The 20694-nt window shown below is 41.9% G+C and overlaps 1 protein-coding gene across 6 annotated transcripts; it reads right to left on the bottom strand.

The window, feature by feature from the left end:
* Window positions 1-22: 22 nt before the first annotated feature.
* LOC109864984 (nuclear RNA export factor 1) lies at window positions 23-20685 on the bottom strand. 6 transcript variants are annotated; one of them, XM_031797410.1, is made up of 21 exons: window positions 20273-20685; window positions 19443-19499; window positions 18446-18677; window positions 18173-18317; window positions 18003-18086; window positions 17450-17554; window positions 16343-16423; window positions 16172-16241; window positions 15994-16082; window positions 15795-15902; window positions 15479-15588; window positions 15233-15269; window positions 15079-15147; window positions 14924-14979; window positions 10286-10390; window positions 10143-10201; window positions 9916-10031; window positions 9691-9806; window positions 9292-9474; window positions 462-522; window positions 23-351 (listed from the first exon to the last, which is right to left on the bottom strand). In XM_031797410.1, the coding sequence occupies exons 1-21, from the start codon at window positions 20331-20333 to the stop codon at window positions 313-315; spliced, it is 1983 nt and encodes a 660-aa protein (XP_031653270.1). In that variant the 5' UTR covers window positions 20334-20685; the 3' UTR covers window positions 23-312. The 6 variants fall into 6 exon arrangements, with proteins under 6 accessions (XP_031653270.1, XP_031653272.1, XP_031653268.1 ...); XM_031797412.1 differs by lacking the exon at window positions 20273-20685 and adding an exon at window positions 19564-19848; XM_031797408.1 differs by having other exon boundaries at window positions 10143-10390.
* Between the last annotated feature and the right edge of the window lie 9 nt (window positions 20686-20694).

Raw genomic sequence — 20694 nt, 5'->3', positions numbered from 1 at the left:
AACAAACAATCTTGAAAACAGGTTGAACACAAATTCAAAACCAATTGCTTTTTATTTCACTGTATTACAATGAAAACATGACTTTAAACTAAGGTTAAAATAACCAAGATTTTATCATAACATCAGTCATCAAGTCAAACAACCTTGACACTGTTACTAAAACAATGGAGCAGAAAGTCAACGTTGTGGACATTATCTTTCTACTTCAGTAAAAGGATAAAACCAAAACCCATAAAATATATACAATTCTATTCTAGTTATTCATAACAGAAAATCTCATATTCAGTATCAACAGCATGTATTCTTCCAACTTCACTTTATAAAAGCGACATCTGGAATCTTGCCTTCAATCTGAGGGAGACGTTGGGGAGAAAAACAACATTTAGTTGGACAAAGTGAAACTCAGAATATGCATGTATTTAATCAAACTTTTATTAGACAGTTGATTCATGATACTTTACTTTTAATTGTGTGAAGATCTGTGCAGCTTTGTTGAAATCCCACTCATTGTCCTGAAGACACCTGACACAGAGAGAAGGAGAGAAGGTCACAGTGAATGTTTCTGCACCAAACATCGACCTTTAGAATTTGACCTTTAACATTGACCCTCTGTCAAACAAGTACACACAAGGTGTGTTCGAGCAGTAATAACGCTAACGCAGCCGACTGTAGAGGAAAGTCGACGAGTGACGATGGGGGAGGTGCATTTATGACAGCCGAATGTCGGACACTGTTGTGGTTTACCTACAGCAAGGCTCCATGCAACATGTTGCCATTTTTTACAAAAGTTTATCTTTGTAATGTCAAAATAAACATGTCTCCAACCTTTCAATTTTCAAGCCGTGATACAATTGAGACATGGATTGTGTATGTGTGCCATTCAGAGGGTGAAGGGGCAAGACAAAATACTGAAGTGCCTTTGAGGTATGGTAGTAAGTGCCAGGCGTGTGTCAAGAACTACAACGCTGCTGGGTTTTTCACTCAACATTTTCCCGTATGTATCAATAAATGGTCCACCACCCAAAGAACATCCAGCCAACTTGATACAACTGTGGGAAGCATTGGAGTCAACATGGGCCAGCACCCGTAGAATGCTTGACACCTTGTAGAGTCCATGCCGCAATGAATTGAGGCTGTTGAGGGTAAAAGGGGGTGCAACTCAATACTAGGAGGGTGTTCCTAATGAATCGTACACTCCGTGTATTCATGGGTTGCACCTCCGTCGCATCATGCCATTGTTATGAATGTTCTCAAGCCGCCCTCTATCGGCGGCGCCATAGTGGTGCCCTAAAGTGGTGATAAGCCCAGTCATTCTGGACGGAGGCTAACTACTGTTGTCCAAATTACACTATAGTGCCTGGAAATACAATAACATTGCTAAAGTTGTGAAATATTTGGTAGGAAACAACTTTGCCAGGATTATAATGTCATCAAATTTACTTTAGACAGATGGCAATGTTGTCATTAGCTAGCAAAATTTGTCAAAAATAGCTAGCAGTGCTAACGCTAGCTAGCTAAAATCCAGTGGCCTCCCCTCAATCTTAGCTAACGTTATACCACAGATAGAACAATGAGACATATTTCACTGGATGTATAAATGTGAAGCATCCACTTGGCGTTTCCACTCACTACCAAATATGGTAGAGGAAGCCCACTGGCGGGCTGTGGGAGAAGATGGAACGAGGTAGATTTTGGCTGACATTCGGCATATTTTCTCATGTATGAAACATTTGATCTCAATACAGTTTTCTGTTCCCCAAAGTTGAATCTGTTATGAACAGAGTGGACTAAAGTTTGTAGACTTGACCCTTTGCAAAACATTTTTTTTTTTCAATCGCATTGTTTAGGAGTGCAAAGGCGAATTGTGTTACTGCACAAGCACACTTCAGAGTAGGCGTTCCCTAATGAAAATATGCAGATGATGCTAGAATGCGCCAATAGGATCTCACTAGCTCGTGCCTGGCCCTGCCCCCTCCTTGCTTGTTCTGCCCACTATGGCTCATTTGTTCTCATTGGAAACAGACTGTGGTTTATCTTGGATTAGTTATAAAAATCTTTGGTTATAGTGCATCTAAAGTCAATCTGGTGAAATCAAAATCATGACAAAAGGTTTTCCTACCAATTGTTTGCCTCCTTTCGAATGTCATTGTATTTCCAAGCCACTGAAATGCACTTTTGATAATCTTCATCAGCGCTCATTGATGATGCTCAGTCAGGCATCAGTTCAAAACAAACATTCAAAACAATAGTGACAGCATGCAACCCATGAATATGGAGTAGAAAATACAATGGCAGAAGTACAAGTTAATTGAGGTAGGGGTCAAGTGACTAGGCAACAGGACAGACAAGACAGTAACAGAAGCGTATGTGTGTGTGTGGCGTCAGTTTGCATGGGTGTGGGCGTATGTAGTGTGTATGTTGGAGTGTCAGTCTATGTATATAAGAGCGTGTGAGCAGAGTCCAGTGTGTGTGCATAGAGTCAGTTCAAGAGAGGGTAAATGCAGGTAGTCCGAGTAGACATTTGATTAGCTAATTAGCGGTCTTGTTTTGAAGTTTCATGGCTTGGGGGTAAAAGGTGCTTAGGGTTGTTCACCGCTTGCTGTGTGGTAGCAGAGAGAACAGTCTGTGGCTGGAGTCAGATGTTTTGGGGGCTTTCCTGACACCGCCTGGTATAGAGGTCCTGGAGCAGCAGGGAGCTCGGCCTCAGTGATGTACTGGGCCGTACGCACTACCCACTGTAACTCTGTAGATGCTAAGAGGCTGACTACACCGCAAATCAATTTAGAAATCTATGTTATTCAATTATTGCACCCACACTGCTTGCGTGCACCAACGAGCATCTGCGTTGCCAAGGGCTAAAATAGAAGTCAGTTCTATTTCTGACGCAGATCGCACTGCAAGTCCTGCCTCTCCCATTTCCTCATTGGTTTATAGAAGCAGGTACCCACTTGCCATCTCCTCATTGGTTATACCCACGTGGGTGACTGAAAGACAAACAAGGTCAGTGACGGTAATGCACCTAATTTATGAAAGTTGCCAATCGCAATATAAAGTCAAGAGAAGAAAAAGCCTAGGAGAGATGACTAGAAACGATTCGGGTTGACCGTTTTATGTGTGTATTAATTGTCGGAATAGAGGACCTTGTGCATTTCAGGTGAAATAACAACTCAATGTTTATATCCCAGGACAAATTAGCTAGCAACAGCAAGCTAGCTAAATAGGACAAATTAACTAGCAAGTGCAAGATAGCTGTGGTGAATCACCAAGTGGTGATTGAGCCAGTCAAGATGCTCTCAATGTTGCAGCTGTATACCTTTGAGGATCCGAGGGCCCAGGCCAAATCTTTTCAGCCTCCTGAGGGAGAAGAGGCATTGTTGTGCCCTCTAAGATGACTGTTGGTGTGTTTGGACTAGGGATGCACAATACATCGGTGAACATATCGGCTGATATTAGCTACAAATGCCAACATCAGTATCAGCCGATGTCTAGTTTAACGCACAATGTGCAAAACTGATGTCAAAGCTGACGTGCATACTGATATAACAAAGGTACATGACGTGATGACGCCACATAAAATGTTGCGCTATACGTGCAACACAGCATTCCTAAACTAGCCCACAATGTCTGCTGTGTGGATCGAGCAGTCAACAAGTCAAGCAGTCATTTGAAAGAGTAACAACATGTCAGCGAGACAAGCCAAGCCAAGATGATGGAATTCATTGTCCTTGACAATCAACCATTCTCTGTCCTGGTGATGTTGGCTTTCGCCGACTGGTTGAGCACCGGTTAACACTACCAAGTGCACTATTTTTCCGATGTTGCCCTACTGGAGTTACACAGTAATAGCTTCACGACATGCATACTATGGAATGCCGTTTGGGTCTTTGCGTGTCAAAAAATAAACAGTAGCACTGTCAAATCTGTACAAAAAAGTCAGCAAGCAAGCAAACACCAGCCACGAACGATGCGTTTACAATACCGCGTTGGTAATAAAGCATCATTTGTCCCCCCGTAACTCTGGGGTAGCTAGCTTTAGCTTGGTACCTAGCTAGCACCAATACAACCAGCCTGAAAACAATGACCAGTAAAAACTGAGGTCATTTTCATTATTCTTTGCAATGATTACAGAATCCTTGTGAGTAAGTATTAGCTAGGCTGCCAATTGTTGTTAGACTATTGAAATTGAACTTCAGCTCATAAATATAAATAGCTACCCAGCTACTTAACCCTGTTGCCCAAAGCGAACGTTATAAGCAGCTGGCAAGTGAGGTTCGACCGGACCGGGTTATGTGTAAGGATTAGGCACAATAGTGGATTTTGCGTATGTCATTGACAGTGACGCAAAAGAATACAAATAGTAGAATTATGCCATACTTTTATTTTAAAGGCTAACCGCAAAGTCCACTATTGAGGCTAATCCTTATTGTGGCTAGTTTCACATAGATGAGTCCGACCACGATTAATCAAACAAGAACTGTCTTATAAAATCAGGGTTATTTTAGATGATGACACCTGGCTATATAGTTAATTAGCTAACTATATAGCTACTGAAACAGATGTCGTTTTGCTATGTTTTTGGTGAAGAACATTGCTTGCATCCATGAGCTAGCTAGCTTTTTTTATGACCAGTACTGTAGGAGCGCAAGACAACTTTACCAGCATCATAGCATATGCATCGATGAATCGTTGTGACATATGAAATATGAGTGAGTGTAATAACTACGTAAAAAATGTATGAACACGTTAAATTATTATGTGACGTGCAGTCATATTCATGTCCTGATTGGTCAACAAGCTTATTTGACACGTCAAATAGTGTTAAATAGTATATTTTTTGACATGCAAAGACCCAAACGGCGTTCTATAGAAATCCTGGTTAAGAATGAAACTGAACAAATTAAAACGAAACAGCACAGCAAGTAAGTGAAAGAAATAAGTTTGATTATGTTTTACTGGTAATGGGGACATACGTAAATGCCAACAAAATAACTTTTTGGTCAGTGTGGTGTGTGTGTGTAACCTTTATTTAACAAGGCAAGTCAGTTAAGAACAAATTACTTTTTACAATGACGGCCTACCCCCTTCCAAACCCGGACTATGCTGGGCCAGTTGTGCACCGCCCTATGAGACGTTGAATCATGGCCGGATGTGATACAGCCTGGATTCGAACCAGGGACTGTAGTACGGCGATGCAGTACCTTAGACCGCTGCGTCCGTGTGTGTGTTAACTATTTAGCTATACTAGAATACTTAAAGTGCCGCTAAAATGTTTAATATTGGTTATCGGTATCCTTTTTTGGGGCAAGTAGAATATTGGATATCGGTCACAAATGTCATATCAATGCATCACTAATTTGGACCATGATAGATCTTTAGTGATGTGGACACAGAGGAACTTGAAGCACTCAAACCACTCCACTACAGCCCCGTCACGTGCTCGACCCTCCGCATCCTGTAGTCTGCGATCAGCTCCTTTGTTTTACTGCCGTTGTTGTCCTGCCACCACACTGCCAGGTCACTGACCTCTTCCCTATAAGCTGTCTCATCATCGTCGCTGATCAGGCCTTAATGATGTTGTTGGAGTCGTGCGTGGGTGAATAGAGTACAGGAGGGGACAAAGCACGCACCCCTGAGGGGCCCCCGTGTTGTGGGTCAGCGTGGCGGATGTGTTGCTGCCTATGTGTTGCTGCCTCACCACCTTGTGGCGGCCTGTCAGGAAGTCCAGGATCCAGTTGCAGAGGAAGTGTTTAGAACCAGGAACCTTAGCTTAGTGATGAGCATTGAGGGCACTATGGTGTTGAACACTGAGCTGTAGTCAATGAACAGCATTCTCACGAAGGTGTTCCTTTTGTCCAGGTGGGAGAGGGCAGTGTGGAATGTAGTAGAGATTGTGTTATCTGTGGATCTGTTAGGACGGTATGCAAATTGGAGAGGTTCCAGGGGGTCTGGGATGATGGTGTTGATGTGAGCCATAACCAGCCTTTCAAAGTATTTCATGGCTAGATATTTGAGTGCTACGGGGTGATAGTCATTTGACAGGTTACCGTGGCGTTCTTGGGCACAGAGACTATGGTGGACTGCTTGAAACATGAACAGTGCCTTCAAAGTATTCATACCCCTTGACTTATTCCACATTTTGTTGTGTTACAGCCTGAATTCAAAATGGATTAAAAAATATATATATTCTCACCCATCTACACACAAGACCCCATAATGACAGTGAAATTGTTTTTAGAAATGTTTGCAAATGTATTAAATTCAAAAATCTAATTTACATAAGTATTCACACCCAAATCAATACTTGTAGAAGAACCTTTGGCAGCGATTACAGCTGCGAGTCTTTTTGGGTAAGTCTCTAAGAGCTTTGCACAACTGGATTGTACAATATTTGCCCATTATTCTTAAAAAATATTCAAGCTCTGTCAAGTTGATTATTGCTAGACAGCCATTTTAAAAAGGCTTGCCCTATTTTAAGACAATTTAAGTCAAAACTAACTAGACAACTCAAGAAGATTCAGTGTTGTCTTAGAAAGCAACTCCAGTGTATATTTGGCCCTGTGTTTTAGGTTATTGTCCTGCTAAAAGGTGAATGTCTCCCAGTCTGTTGGAAAACAGGCTGAACCAGGTTTTCCTCTAGGATTTTGCTTTTGCTTATAGCTGTATTCCATTTATTTTTATCCTAAAAAACTCCCTAGTCCTTGCAGATGGCATACCTATAACACGATGCAGCCACCATCATACTTGAAAATATAAAGAGAGTGATACTCAGTGATGCATTCTGTTGGATTTGCCCCAAACATAACGCTTTGTGTTCAGGACAAAAAGTTCATTTCTTTGCCACATATTTTTGCAGTATTACTTAAGTGCTTTGTTGCAAACAGGATGCATGTTTTGGAATATTTTTTATTCGGTGCAGGCTTCTTTATTTTCACTCTGTCATTTAGGTTAGTATTGTGGAGTAACTACAATGTTGTTGATCCATCCTCAGTTATCATATCACAACCATTAAACTCTGTTTTAAAATCCCCAGTGGCCTCATGGTGAAATCCCTGAGGAGTTTCCGTCTTCTCTGGCAACTGAGTTATGAAGACGCCTGTATCTTTGTAGTGACTGGGTGTATTGATACGCCATCCAATTTTGTATTTTTACCCATCTACCAATAGGTGCCCTTCTTTGCGAGACATTGGAAAACCGCTCTGGTCTTTGTGGTTGAATCTGTGTTTGAAATTGAAAAGTTGAAAATTGAAGTGAATTTCTAAATAAAAATGTACAACCCTGTTAGTGAATATTTCTACTTTGCCAAGATAATCCATCCACCTGACAGGTGTGGCAAATCAAGCAGCATGATCATTACACAGGTGAACCTTGTGCTGGAGACAATAAAAGGCCACTAAAATGTGCAGTTGTCATCACACAACACAAAGTCTCATGTTTCCGGGAGCATGCAATTGGCATGCTGACTGCAGGAATGTCCACCAGAGCTGTTGCCAGATAAATAAATGTTAATTTCTCTACCATAAGCCGCCTAAAACACATTTTTCTGAGAGAGAGAATTTGGCAATATGTCCAACCGGCCTCACAACCGCAGACCACGTGTATGGATAATGTGGATGAGCGGTTTTCTGATAAACCTTGTGAACAGAGTGGTATAGGTATGGGCAGGCATTAGCTACGAACACAATTGCATTTTATCAATGGCAATTTGCATGCACAGAGATTCCGTAACGAGATCCTCATTGTGTCATTCATCCGCCGCCTACCCTTCATGTTTCAGCATGATAATGCATGGTCCCACGTCGCAAGGATCTGTACACAATTCCTGGAAGCTGAAAATGGCCCAGTTCATTCATGGCCTGCATACTCACCAGACATGTCACCCATTGAGCATGTTTGAGATACTCTGGATTGACGTGTAAGACAGTGTGTTCCAGTTCCCACCAATATCCAGCAACTTTGCACAGCCATTGAAGAAGAGTGGGACAACATTCCACAGGCCACAATCAACAGCCTGATCAACTCTATGAGAAGGAGATGTGTCGCGCTGCATGAGAAAAATGGTGGTCACCCCAGATACTGACTGGTTTTCTGATCCATGAACCTACTGTTTTTAAGGTAACTCTGACCAACAGATGCATATCTGTATTCCCAGTCATGTGAAATCCCTAGTTTAGGGCCTAATGAATTATATTTCAATTGACTGATTTCCTTATATGAACTGTAACTCAGTAAAATCTTTGAAAATGTTGCATGTTACTGCACTGTTGGTTAAAGGCTTGTAAAGTAAGCATTTCACGATAAGGTCTACACTTGCTGTATTCGGCACATATGACAAATAAAGTTGGATTTGATGTTGCATTTATATTTTTGTATAGTATATTTAGGCTTGCCATAAAAGGGGTTGAATACTTATTGACTCAAGGCAGTTCAGCTTTTCATTTAGAATTCATTTTTAAAAATGTCCAAAAACATAACTATACTTTAACATTATGGGGTATTGTGTGTAGGCCAGTGACAAAAAAAAACTATATTTAATCCATTTTAAATTCACAACACAACAAAATGTTGAAAAAGTCAAGTGGTGCGAATACTTTCTGAAGGCACTAGGGACGATGTCGTCGATGCACTTATTAATGAAGCCAGTGACTGATGTGGTAAACTCCTCAATGACATCGGATGAATCACGGAACATATTCTAGTCTATGCTAGCAAAACAGTCCTGTAGCTTAGCATCCGCTTCATTGGACCATTTCAGAATTGAGCGTGTCACTGATACTTCCTGTTTTTGCTTGTAAGAAGGAATCAGGAGGATCATTTGTCAGATTTGCCAAATGGAGGGGGAGGGAGCGCTTTGTATGAGTCTGTGTGTTGAGTAAAGGTGATCTAGATTTAATTTACTCTCCTCCGTAGTTTCATCAGGAGAGCGCCTCAAAATATCACAATCTGTACATAATAACGTTTGAATTGTGGAAAAGTTGGTTCCTGTTTCCGTCACATCTCGGGTATTGTTCGCATGGGTCAAACAAAAACACCCTAATGATTGGTTGACAAATAGTACCTCCCAGTCGCCAGGCGATGGCTGCATGGTGCAATCGGTCAGAAGCAACTGCAGCGACTTGAAGGCGACTTTATAAAAAAACTGCATGACCTTTGATCACGTTTTTTATAAAGGTCATGTAGTCGACATGTAGACACAAGTCGGACAATTTTTATCCCCATAATGCAACACACTTTGAAAGGCGGTGACCAATGACTTAGCAAAATTGATCCGCTTGAACATGCCCACAAACTTACTTCTGCGACCACTCAAGGTTCATGCCAGACTTGAGGGAGAAGGCGGAGAGCATCTCCTGCTGGGGGGCGGTGAGGGTGGGCACTGGACTGCTGGAGGGAGTGGGGGCGGTAGCAGCGAACGCATGCTGGATCTCCTCCGTTGTAGCGATGCGCACAAATAGCTCATCATTCACTATGCATAGACTGGAGAAGGAGAAATGGAAGACAAATAGTTTGAAACTGTCTTTCAATTAACCCCCCCCCCCACCCGATTTCTTTAATATAGGACCATTTATTAATATTCGTTGACCATTGTTTTCGTATATCATATAAGATATCATTTTAGCATTCTTCAGCACAGACAGTCTTATAAGAGATTTTTAAAACCAAGATCAGGTGAACGAGGAACCTCAGAATTACCCAGAAATTCCTGCAGGAACTGCGATGAAGACCCGAGAGAAGGCCCTAACCGCGTCTTGAGATTTACCATCAACTTCTTTGAACATGCCGCTGACCGTAAAGGACAGTAACGTGGTCTAAAAAAAGAGAAAATTCAAGGTTTTGATAAATAAAACCACCATGAACAGAAGAACTGATGATAGTATTGAGAATGCTACACTAACTATCAATCAGATATTGCCTAACCGTGTAAGTGTTGACGTCTACATTGAAGGAGGCAGAGTCATGCTGAGTTTTAGGCAGCTCGTTGAGCAACGCCACCACGTTTAGCCGTGTGTGCTTCAGTAGGCGGAACCGTGTTGCTGTGGGGAGCAGATTCCAGAGGGAAGATGCCACATATTATTACAGAAATACAACAGACAAATCTGTTGATGACATACTTGTTAATTGTCTTAAATATTTGGAAGACTCACATGGATCTTTGAGTCGCTTTATGTTACGGCTGTCTTTATGGTACTCTCTCAAACTACACCTATGATGAAAAATATACAAATAAATATGTAATTCCGAACTCCCACGAGCCAGACATTCAGATGGAGAAATGTGTGTGTGAGACCTGTTTGGGTTTTGACTGGAGGGCAAGCTGAGTGAGAAGGAGGCACCATCATGGTAGGCATCTAGAAGAGGCTGTCTGTTCCCAGAGTCATATACACTGTAGTACCTGTAATAGAAAAGTTATAACACTGTAGTACCTGTAATAGAAAAGTTATAACACTAATATCTGCCATAGAGGTCATAACACTATAATAGCTGCAGAGGTCATACACACTGGGTGTTTCTCAATATGCATACTACCGTGCTCCACACACTCATGCATTCGAGTGCATTCTCCAACCACGTTCTCTTGAGTACGTTCTTATGAGGACGAGTGTGGTGAATGCATAAAACATTACATTTGAGAAGAACTCGCACTCCCCCTACTGTATTACCTCCCGCGTCACCTCCCCATTCACTGAACAGGATAATGGCAACAAGAGACGAAACAAGATATACACAAAGCAAACGTTTTACTTCAGAATGATCAGCTAGATATGAATCTTAACAATCTAGCTAGCCAGCTAGTTTGTATTTATTTGAATTTATGTATGTAGTTATACATTTAAATATTACAATATATTCATAACAGATTTCACAACATATTAAGTGTGTGGCCTTACACGGAACTCAAACCGGCTGCGTACGTGTGTGCCATCGTGCATAAATGTATTTTGTCCCCCCACACCAAACGCGATCACGACACGCAAGTTAAAATATCAAAACAGAATTAAAATAGAAGTCAGTTCTATTTGTGACACATGCATACAAACACACGATAACATACGCACTATACACATGGATGTTGTCTTATAGATATGTGGTGGTAGAGTAGAGGTGTAGTCAGCCTGTTAGACCTCTACTCTGAACCAATTAATTAATTTGGGGACAGGTCGAAAAGCATTAAACATGTATGGCAATTTAGCTAGCTAGCTTGCACTTGCTAGCTAATTTGTCCTATTTAGCTAGCTTGCTGTTGCTAGCTAATTTGTCCTGGGATATAAACATTGAGTTGTTATTTCACCTGAAATGCACAAGGTCCTCTACTGCGACAATTAATACACACATAAAACGGTCAAACGAATCGTTTCTAGTCATCTCTCCTCCTTCTAGGCCTTTTCTTCTCGACTTTATATTGTGAATGGCAACTTTCATAAATTAGGTGCATTACCGCCACTGACCTCGTTCGTCTTTCAGTCACCCATGTGAGTATAACCAATGAGGAGATGGCACGTGGGTACCTGCTTCTATAAACCAATGAGGAGATGGGAGAGGCAGGACATCACAAATAGAACTGACTTCTATTTTAGCCCTTGGCAACGCAGATGCTCGTTGGCGCATGCGAGCAGTGTGGGTGCAATGATTGAATAATATAGATTTCTAAATGTATTTTGCAACGCTCGCGGTGTAGTCAGCCTGTTAGGCCTCTACTCTACCACCACATATCTATAAGACAACATCCATGTGTACATGTGTGTATAGTGCGTATGTTATCGTGTGTTTGTATGCATGTGTCTATGTTTGTGTTGCTTCACAGTCCCCACTGTTCCATAAGGTTTATTTCTGTTTTTATATCAAATTTTACTGCTTGCATGAGTTACTTGATGTGGAATAGAGTTCCATGTAGTCGTGGCTCTATGTAGTACTTTGCGCCTCCCATAGTCTGTTCTGGACTTGGGGACTGTGAAGAGATCTCTGGTGGCATGTCTTGTGGGGTATGCATGAGTTTCCGAGCTGTGTTCCAGTAGTTCAAACAGACAGCTCGGTGCATTCAACATGTCAATACCTCTCACAAATACAAGTAGTGATGAAATCAATCTACTTTGAGCCAGGAGAGATTGACATGCATATTATTAATGTTAGCTCTCTTTGTATATCCAAGGGCCAGCCGAGCTGCCCTGTTCTGAGCCAATTGCAATTTTCCTGAGTCCCTCTTTGTGGCACCTGACCATACGACTGAACAGTAGTCCAGGTGCGACAAAACTAGGGCCTGTAGGACCTGCCTTATTGATAGTGCTGTTAAGAATGCAGAGCAGCGCTTATTATAGAGAGAGACTTCTCCCCATCCTAGCTACTGTTGAATCAATATGTTTTAACCATGACAGTTTACAACCCAGGGTTACTCCAAGCAGTTTAGTCTCCACATTATCCACATTATTCAATTTCCACATTATTCATTACAATATTTATTTCAGGGGTTCAGGGGTTTATGCTTTTATTTTTTGAAATATTTAGGACTAACTTATTCCTTGCCACCCATTCTGAAACTAACTGCAGCTCTTTGTTAAGTGTTGCTGTCATTTCAGTTGCTGACATGTAGTGTTGAGTCATCCGCATACATAGACACGCTGGCTTTACTCAAAGCCAGTGGCATGTCGTTAGTCAAGATTGAAAAAAGTAAAAGGGGCCTAGACAGCTGTCCTGGGGAATTCCTCAATCCACCTGGATTTTGTTGGAGAGGCTTCCATTAAAGAACACCCTCTGTGTTCTATTAGACAGAACTCTTTATCCACAATATAGCAGGGGGTGTAAAGCCATAATGTATACGTTTTCCAGCAACAGACTATGATCGATAATGTCAAAAGCCGCACTGAATTTGAACAAAACAGCCCCCAAATTTATTTTGAGCATTTTCTCTCAGCCAATCAGTCATTTGTGTAAGTGCTGTTCTTGCTGAATGTCCTTCCCTATAAGTGTGCTGAAAAATAGCATTGTATCTGGTCAAACACAATTTTTTCCAAAAGTTTACTAAGGGTTGGTAACAGGCTGATTGGTAGGCTATTTGAGCCATTAAAGGGGCTTTACTATTTTAGGTAGGGGAATGACTTTTGTTTCCCTCCAGGCCTGAGGACACACACTTCTAGTAGTCTTAAATTGAAGATATGGTAAATAGCAGTGGCAATATTGTCCTCTATTATCCTCAGTAATTTTCCATCCAAGTTGTCAGACCCCGGTTACTTGTCATTGTTGATAGACAACAATAGATTGTTCACTTCTTCCACACTCACTTTACGGAATTCAAAATTACAATGCTTGTCTTTCATAATTTGGTCAGATATACATGTCATGCCTAAATTTGCTAATCTTGCCATTGAAAAAAACATCAAAGTAGTTTGCAATATCAGTGGGTTTTGTGACGAATGAGCCATCTGAATGATGGAGCAGAGTTTGCCTTTTTGCTCAAGATTTCATTTAAGGTGCTCCAAAGCTTTTTACTATTTTCATCTTTGTTTCATGGTGTAGATTCTTCTTTTTTTAATTCAGTTTAGCCACATGATTTTTCAATTTGCAGTACGTTTGCCAAATTGGTTGTACAGACCTATTTGCCACCTCTTTTGCCTCCTTCCTCTCAACCATACATTTCTTTAATTCCTCGTCAATCCACGGGGATTTAACAGTTTTTACAGTCATTTTCTTAATGGGTGCGTGCTTATCAGTAACTGGGATAAGCAATTTCATAAATATGTCAAGTGCAGCGTCTGGTTGCTCGTCGTTACACACCATGGACCAACAAATTCTTCACATCAACATAGGAATCACTACAAAACTTATTGTATGACCTCTTATACACAATATTAGGCCCAGCCTTTGGAACTGTGGTTTTCCTAGATATGGCTTCTATATTGTGATCACTATATCCGAGGTATTTGGATACTGCTTTCAAACAAATTTCTGCAGCATACGTAAAGATATGATCAATACATGTTGATGATTTCATTCCTATACTGTTTTTAACTAGCCTGGTAGGTTGATTGATAACCTGAACCAGGTTGCACGCACAAGTTACAGTTTGAAGCTTTCTCTTGAGTGGGCAGCCTGATGACAGCCAGTCAATATTTAAAGCAATTAGATAAAAAAATGTGTTAAACAGGCAAAAATTATTTGAAACTAATGTTATACGTGGTAGTGGTACATTTTTCTTGGGTAGCTACCAATTCTGTGTGGCTAGTTGGCTAGCCATATTGACTTACTATGGACTTACCCATTCACTGAACCGTCTTCCAGCCATGACAATGGCAATAAAGACGAAACAACACATACACAAAGCAACCATTTTACTTCTTAACTATCAGCTAGCTATATGTGAATTGTAATAATGTATCTAACTAGATAGTTTAACAAGCAAAATGACCTCAAACAAATATTATGCAAGATAGATGTCAATTCTTCGTGGCTAGCTAACAGTAGTAGCTAGCCAGTTAGCCCTATTGACTTATTATGGGCTTGCGATCTATGGTACGTAGGCAGGTAAACATGCCGAAATGAAACACCATGTATTTATTAACGTATCAAGATCAAATATTGTAGTCAGGCAACATGTGATTTGTGAATAGGCAACATTTTCTCTCGCTTCTGCTCAAATAATGGTTGCCATTGATTTCAATAAATTTTGCGCACTTTTTTGAGATGATCAGGTCATTTCTTTGCATAATTTCCGTTAAAGCTTGCGTCGATGCATGCTTCAAAATATGCACGTATGGAGTACACCTTCGAGATGTGCCCTCCATGCTTCGTTTCGCATACTTTGATTTGGACTGCTTTGCTCGGAATTATGCATTTTGACAAGCACCCACTGTGTTACCTGTCTTAGAGGTGACAAATATATCCTTTCTGAAGGAATATACTTGAATCTTGACAAAAGATATGTGAATACACTTACTGTTGCAGGAAATGCATGATGAGGACCTTGATTTCTTCTGAACCGAAGTAGCTACCCTGGATTGGTCAAAGAAAAGAGCATGTCAGAATCAACCAAGCGAATAAAATGAATCAAGTGCACCTTTTTGTTATTTTGTGAACGAAAACGGACCAGACCTTGCAGGGGGGGGTAGTGGTGGGTGATACCACTTCAAACACTATCGGCGGGGGGAGGTCATGACCATCCTACAGAACAACAACAGGAAATAAACAAGCAAATCAAATGCAGTCAAAGATGGAGAGGATCAGAGAAGAAAAGAGAACATCTTACCAGTTTGAGTAGCCGGGGAAACCTCTCCCTGATAGCACTGGTGGCCATGTTCACAATGGAGAGGGAACAAGAACAGAGAAGTCACATCCCACCTCACACACCCACTCAACGTAATGGAGTCAACAGGGTCACGACATCCACTGGACTGCGGCATCTACCGGACTATGTCAGTGCTCCCATCTACCTACTAAATAACACACACAGCCTAACCCCCACACAGCCTATCACCCAGGCTCAGAGACTGACCTGATGTAGGTGAGCTGGTCCTTGAACTGGTCACACAGTGGGTTACGGTCCAACCACAGCTCAACCAGCTTCAAGCCCTTCAACCTATCCAGCTCCTTCTCTGACTTCAACTGGGAGGAAGATGGAGAAAGAAAAAAGAGGATTGAGTGGGAAAAGGTTAAGTGAGTGAGCAGATTTAGGAGCAAATCCTAATTTGTAATCTCCCATTGATATTAATGCATGACGTAGTAAACATGTGATGTGAAAGTTAGGATTCGCCCCCAAAATGAATAGACAAGGTTAGAGATTAGGGTTAAGGGTCAGTCTCTTCTCTCACCTCATTGTGGGAGAGGTTGAGGATCTTCAGGTGTGGGGCCTTGCTTATCAGATCTGCCACATCTTCCAGTTTATACAGCTTGTTATTGCTCAAGTTCAGACACACCAGCTGAGATAAAAGAAGAGGACAAGAGAGCTACACATTTTAGCACCACACACTGAAACTGTATGGGTATAGATTGGTATTATTATACTATTACCTCAGGGATGTTTTCCTCAATGATCTTGACCACAGCATCCATAAAGGTCTTTCTGCTCAAGATCGCCCTGATGTTCTGAGACACCAAGTCTGTAACAGAGGTACATACATTTTAGACCAGGACAGAGGAAGATAGAAACAGTGGTTAGTTTGAATCTCCAGGTAGTATGGGGTGCTACCTGGGTCAGTACGGATGTTGTTCAGGTCCAGTGCTCGCTGGGACCCATCAAAACGCTTGGCCATGCATTGCTGAGAGAGATATTACAGAAGTTACTCATATTCATCTGTAAATATCCATCCTTATTATTTTCCAACTTTCTCCATCGCTGCCCCCTCCCTCCATCTCTCACCTTTAAGTGCTCTATGTCTTCAGGCTTCAGTTGGGTGTTGAGGATAGCGGGAGGAGGACAGGGGTTCATCAGCACTATCACCTAGAGAGGAGGAGGGGGGGGGGGGGGTGTAGAGGAAGCATAAACATTATTATAAGTAGTAACGTCAAAGAAAATCTACTGTACAAAAATCTTTACGCAACATGCAACAATTTTAATGAGTGTCAGTTCATATCAATCAATAGAAATTAATAAATGAATTAGGCCCAAATCTATGGGTTTCACATGACTGGGCAGGGGCACAGCCATGGGGGGGTCTGGGAGGGCATAGGCCTACCCACTTGGGAGCCAGGCCCACCCACTGGGGAGCCAGGGCCCAGTCAATCAGAATGAGTTTCTCCACAAAAGGGCTTTATTACAGACAAAAATACTCCTCAGCACCCCCCCCTCAGACGATCCCGCAGGTGAAGAAGCCGGATGTGGAGGTCCTGGGCTGGCGTGGTTACACGTGGTCTGCAGTTGAGGCCGGTTGGACGTACTCCCTAATTCTCTAAAATTACATTGGAGGCGACTTATGGTAGAGAAATTAACATCCAATTATCTGGCAACAGCTCTGGTGGACATTCCTGCAGTTAGCATACCAATTGCATGCTCCCTCAAAACTTGAGACATACAGTATGTAGCATTGTGTCGTGTGACAAAACTGCACATTTTAGAGTGGCCTTTTATTGTCTCCAGCACAAGGTGCACCTGTGTAAAGATCATGCTGTTTAATCAGCTTCTAGATATGCCATACCTGTCAGGTGGACGGATTATCCTGGCAAAGGAGAAATGCTCACTAACAGGGATGTAAACAAATTTGTGCACAACATTTGAGGGAAATAAGCTTTTTGTGTGGGTATGGAACATTTCTGGGATATTTTATTTCAGCTCATGAAACATGGGACCAACACTTGGTCCCAACACTTACATGTTACGTTTATATTTTTGTTCAGTGTATATTAACATTCAATCTGCAGCTCTTATCAAATAACATTAAATTGGGAGATCATGGTTTGAGGAATAGAAGGGATACACTACACTTATAGCCAGGAGTATAGCCAACGGTTAGTGAGAAGGCTGCTGTACCTTGTAGCCCTCAGTGTCTGTGATTTGGCGAGAGACTCTGCACAGTGCGTTGGCTGTGCAGGCATCCTCGAGGTAGAACTGGGCTTTATGGCCTTCAATCTGGTACTGAAAGGGATGGATGTGTGTGTGTGGGGGGGGGGGGGGGGGGGGGGGGGGGGCAAGAGAGAGAGAAACAATACTAATACTTAAATGCACTTGTAAATATCCTGAACATTTACTTCTATATATATATATTTTTTTTACCTTTATTTAACTGGGCAAGTCAGTTAAGAAAAAATCTAGGCCTAGGAACAGTGGGTTAACTGCCTTGTTCAGGGGCAGAACAACATATTTTTACCTTGTCAGCTCGGGGATTCGATCTTGCAACCTTTCGGTTACAAGTCCAATGCTCTAACCACTAGGCAACCTGCCGCCCCGGTTTAATAGACAGACATACATGTACTTGTATTGGTTTCAAAGCATTAGACTCCTCTATCCCAGTGATCAGAAAAACAACATTTAACCCATCAGTCAAGTCCTATGATAATGGCTGGGCTGTCTGCCAGCAACTTACCTGAACAGGTGTGAAGGGTACAGAGCACAGGTTCTGTAAAGCCGTCAGCAGCCATTTCTTGTCATATTTCCTCCCATAGGGAATCTGCCAGAGAGAGCAATTAGTTGACTATAAAATAGTTTACCATAATGAAATAGATACTTGTCATGCTCTTCGTTAAAGATACTCACAATCATCTTGTACCAACTGCTCTTGTCTTTTCCTCCTCCGCCTCCTTCTCTTCCTCCTCCACCTTCTCCTCTGTAGCCCCCAGCTCCTCTTCTGTCTCGGTCAAATTGTCCATCGCCTCTCCGATTCGGCCACCTGTACGGGTTGCTAAGGGGGTCAGAGTGCACAGTGTTACCTGACAAAGAATCATCTCACAAAACATATGTTTATTTATAGACAGTAACAGAAAATCTTATCGCTGCCATGTAACAGTTGTAGTATGCAATCTCACTCACAATCTGCGGTGAGAGCTGCCATCCTGTGGGCTCCCGCTGTTCATAGTTACATCTACATAGTTATCTTCGAACCGGACCCGAGGTCCCGGTCCAGGGCCCCTGAACCCACCCATTTGGCCCCCTCGAGGCCTCTGCTGCCTGGCCGGACCGTCGTAGTAGATTGGTCCCCTAAAGGGGCCCCGACTCATACGCCCCCCCCGGAACTGAGGGCCCGCGACTCTGTTGTCATGCTCTGGGGGAGGGAGAGAGAGGATGGATCATCATAAACAACCTCGTACGGGCAATCTTCTGGTATGAATATCTATTTATGCATATACATTATCATGTTGTAGACACAGTTGTAGATGATTCATCACATAACTGCATATTTAAAAAGGTGACTAAAGTAGCTCCAAATATTTTGTGATAAATGGCACAAATACTTCTGAATCTGCATTTAAAATATTGAGCATGCCTCAGTCTGGTCAACTGACCAACGGTCACCAGTGTTGCAAAATTTGTCCCTATATTTAGCAAGTTTTCAGACCCCTACAGATACTTTTATTTGTAAAGGCTAGCAACAAATTCAGCAACTATTCAGACTGCCTTTGGTGAATTTTGACACTAATGATTTCTATGGTTTTCATAGCATTTAGCGAATTTTCTGACTTAATTTAGCACCAAACGAGATTGGTTCAAGTTGTCTGTGCAACAGCAGTCACAGCAATGGTGCACACACAGGCAGAGAAGCTCAAAGGGGGGGGGGGGGGGTGAAGAAATGTCTTGCTGCAGCAAGGCAGGGGGCAAAACATAATCTACTGACAACTCAGGGAGCCAATCGCGATTCTCATTAAAAAATAATTGCCAACACTGTATTGGTAGCCAGGTGTGCTTGGGATTGTTCCTGAATCGGGATGTGGCCTAAAATTCCTGTGTCACACTTCGGTCACAGAAAACGTAAACGACTGTCCTGTCCCCATATGCGCCTCACTTATTTGTTTACACTTCGGCGTTTTACCTCCTAGTAGCTTGCCTTTGCGCGTGACATCTCTCTGGACGACAACTCCCTCCTGATCTAGGCAGAGGAGGAAAACAACTGTTTAGAAGCAGATTTTAAGCTTTGTTCCAGGGTAACTTACCACTGTAGAACCGGCCACCGTCCGCCATACTCCACTGTCAGTGTCAGATACAAAACACAACCCCGGGTGACAGACAGTACATCACAAGCGCTGCGACTATAGGCTACTTCTGACGAACATAAATCAAAACGAGTGAAAAATAGATATTTAAAAATATAGAACTCTGTTCCAAAACGTGAAGGTAATGTGGTTATAAATGGTCTCCCAGTGCATTACTCTATGGAAATCTAGCTACTGTTCTGCACTTTAACAGAGACGTAAACACTGCGGTTTAGAACTACATATACCATGGTCACTAGCTTCCGGGACGCGCGCAATTGCCAGCGCAGAGCCCACCGCAGTGGTACGAGTGTCATGGCTAGAAGGGATCCCGATTTTGTCAAATTAACGTCAAATGTACAACAACAACAAAAAAGCATTTGACCGAACTATAATCATAGCCCTTCTCTTATCTGCAGCGTAAATTATCCTAACCTGCTACGAAACGTCAAATAAGACGTCACTAGTAATTTGACAACAGCGGAATCCCATGACCTGGTACGAGTGGAATCCATTTGAAGGGAGCTGTTTTCAACTTAACAGTTCAGGCAAACGTAATAAACATTTATTTAAATACCCATTACATTGGTTGACTAAACTATTAAACAAAGAAGTTGCCTTAAAAATACTTGCTAGTGAAAGCTAACGTTAGCTAGCTAATTAGCCATACCTTGGTCAAATCGGACACGTGCGACCACAGCCAGGTTGGGGTACCATTTTCGAAAGGTCATCTTGAGTCTCGTAGTTACCGAGTACTGTCACCAAATTATCTGAACAAATGCAATTTATTTTATAGACATGGGTTGCTGGTTTACTTCACTTGTGCAGTTTAAAAGTTCGCTAGCTAACAAATTGGAGAAACGTCAACGTTTCTCTGGTGATGCCTCATTTTGCAGTGCAAATCTAATTGACCACATCTAAACAATGCTTGATCAAAACTAAATATTAGTCAAAGTGTTTAGTTTTAGCAATATAAGTTGTGACGATGAAAATAAATGGCGACTACAATATCAAATTTGCGATAGGGACTAAATTGATAGTGCCCTGTCCGCAGACGGACCCTCCTAATAACTTTAAACAATGCCCCCTTGT

Source organism: Oncorhynchus kisutch, linkage group LG19 (assembly GCF_002021735.2).
Source record: "Oncorhynchus kisutch isolate 150728-3 linkage group LG19, Okis_V2, whole genome shotgun sequence".
Lineage (NCBI taxonomy): Eukaryota > Metazoa > Chordata > Actinopteri > Salmoniformes > Salmonidae > Oncorhynchus > Oncorhynchus kisutch.
This window is presented reverse-complemented; position numbering and strand designations above follow the sequence as displayed.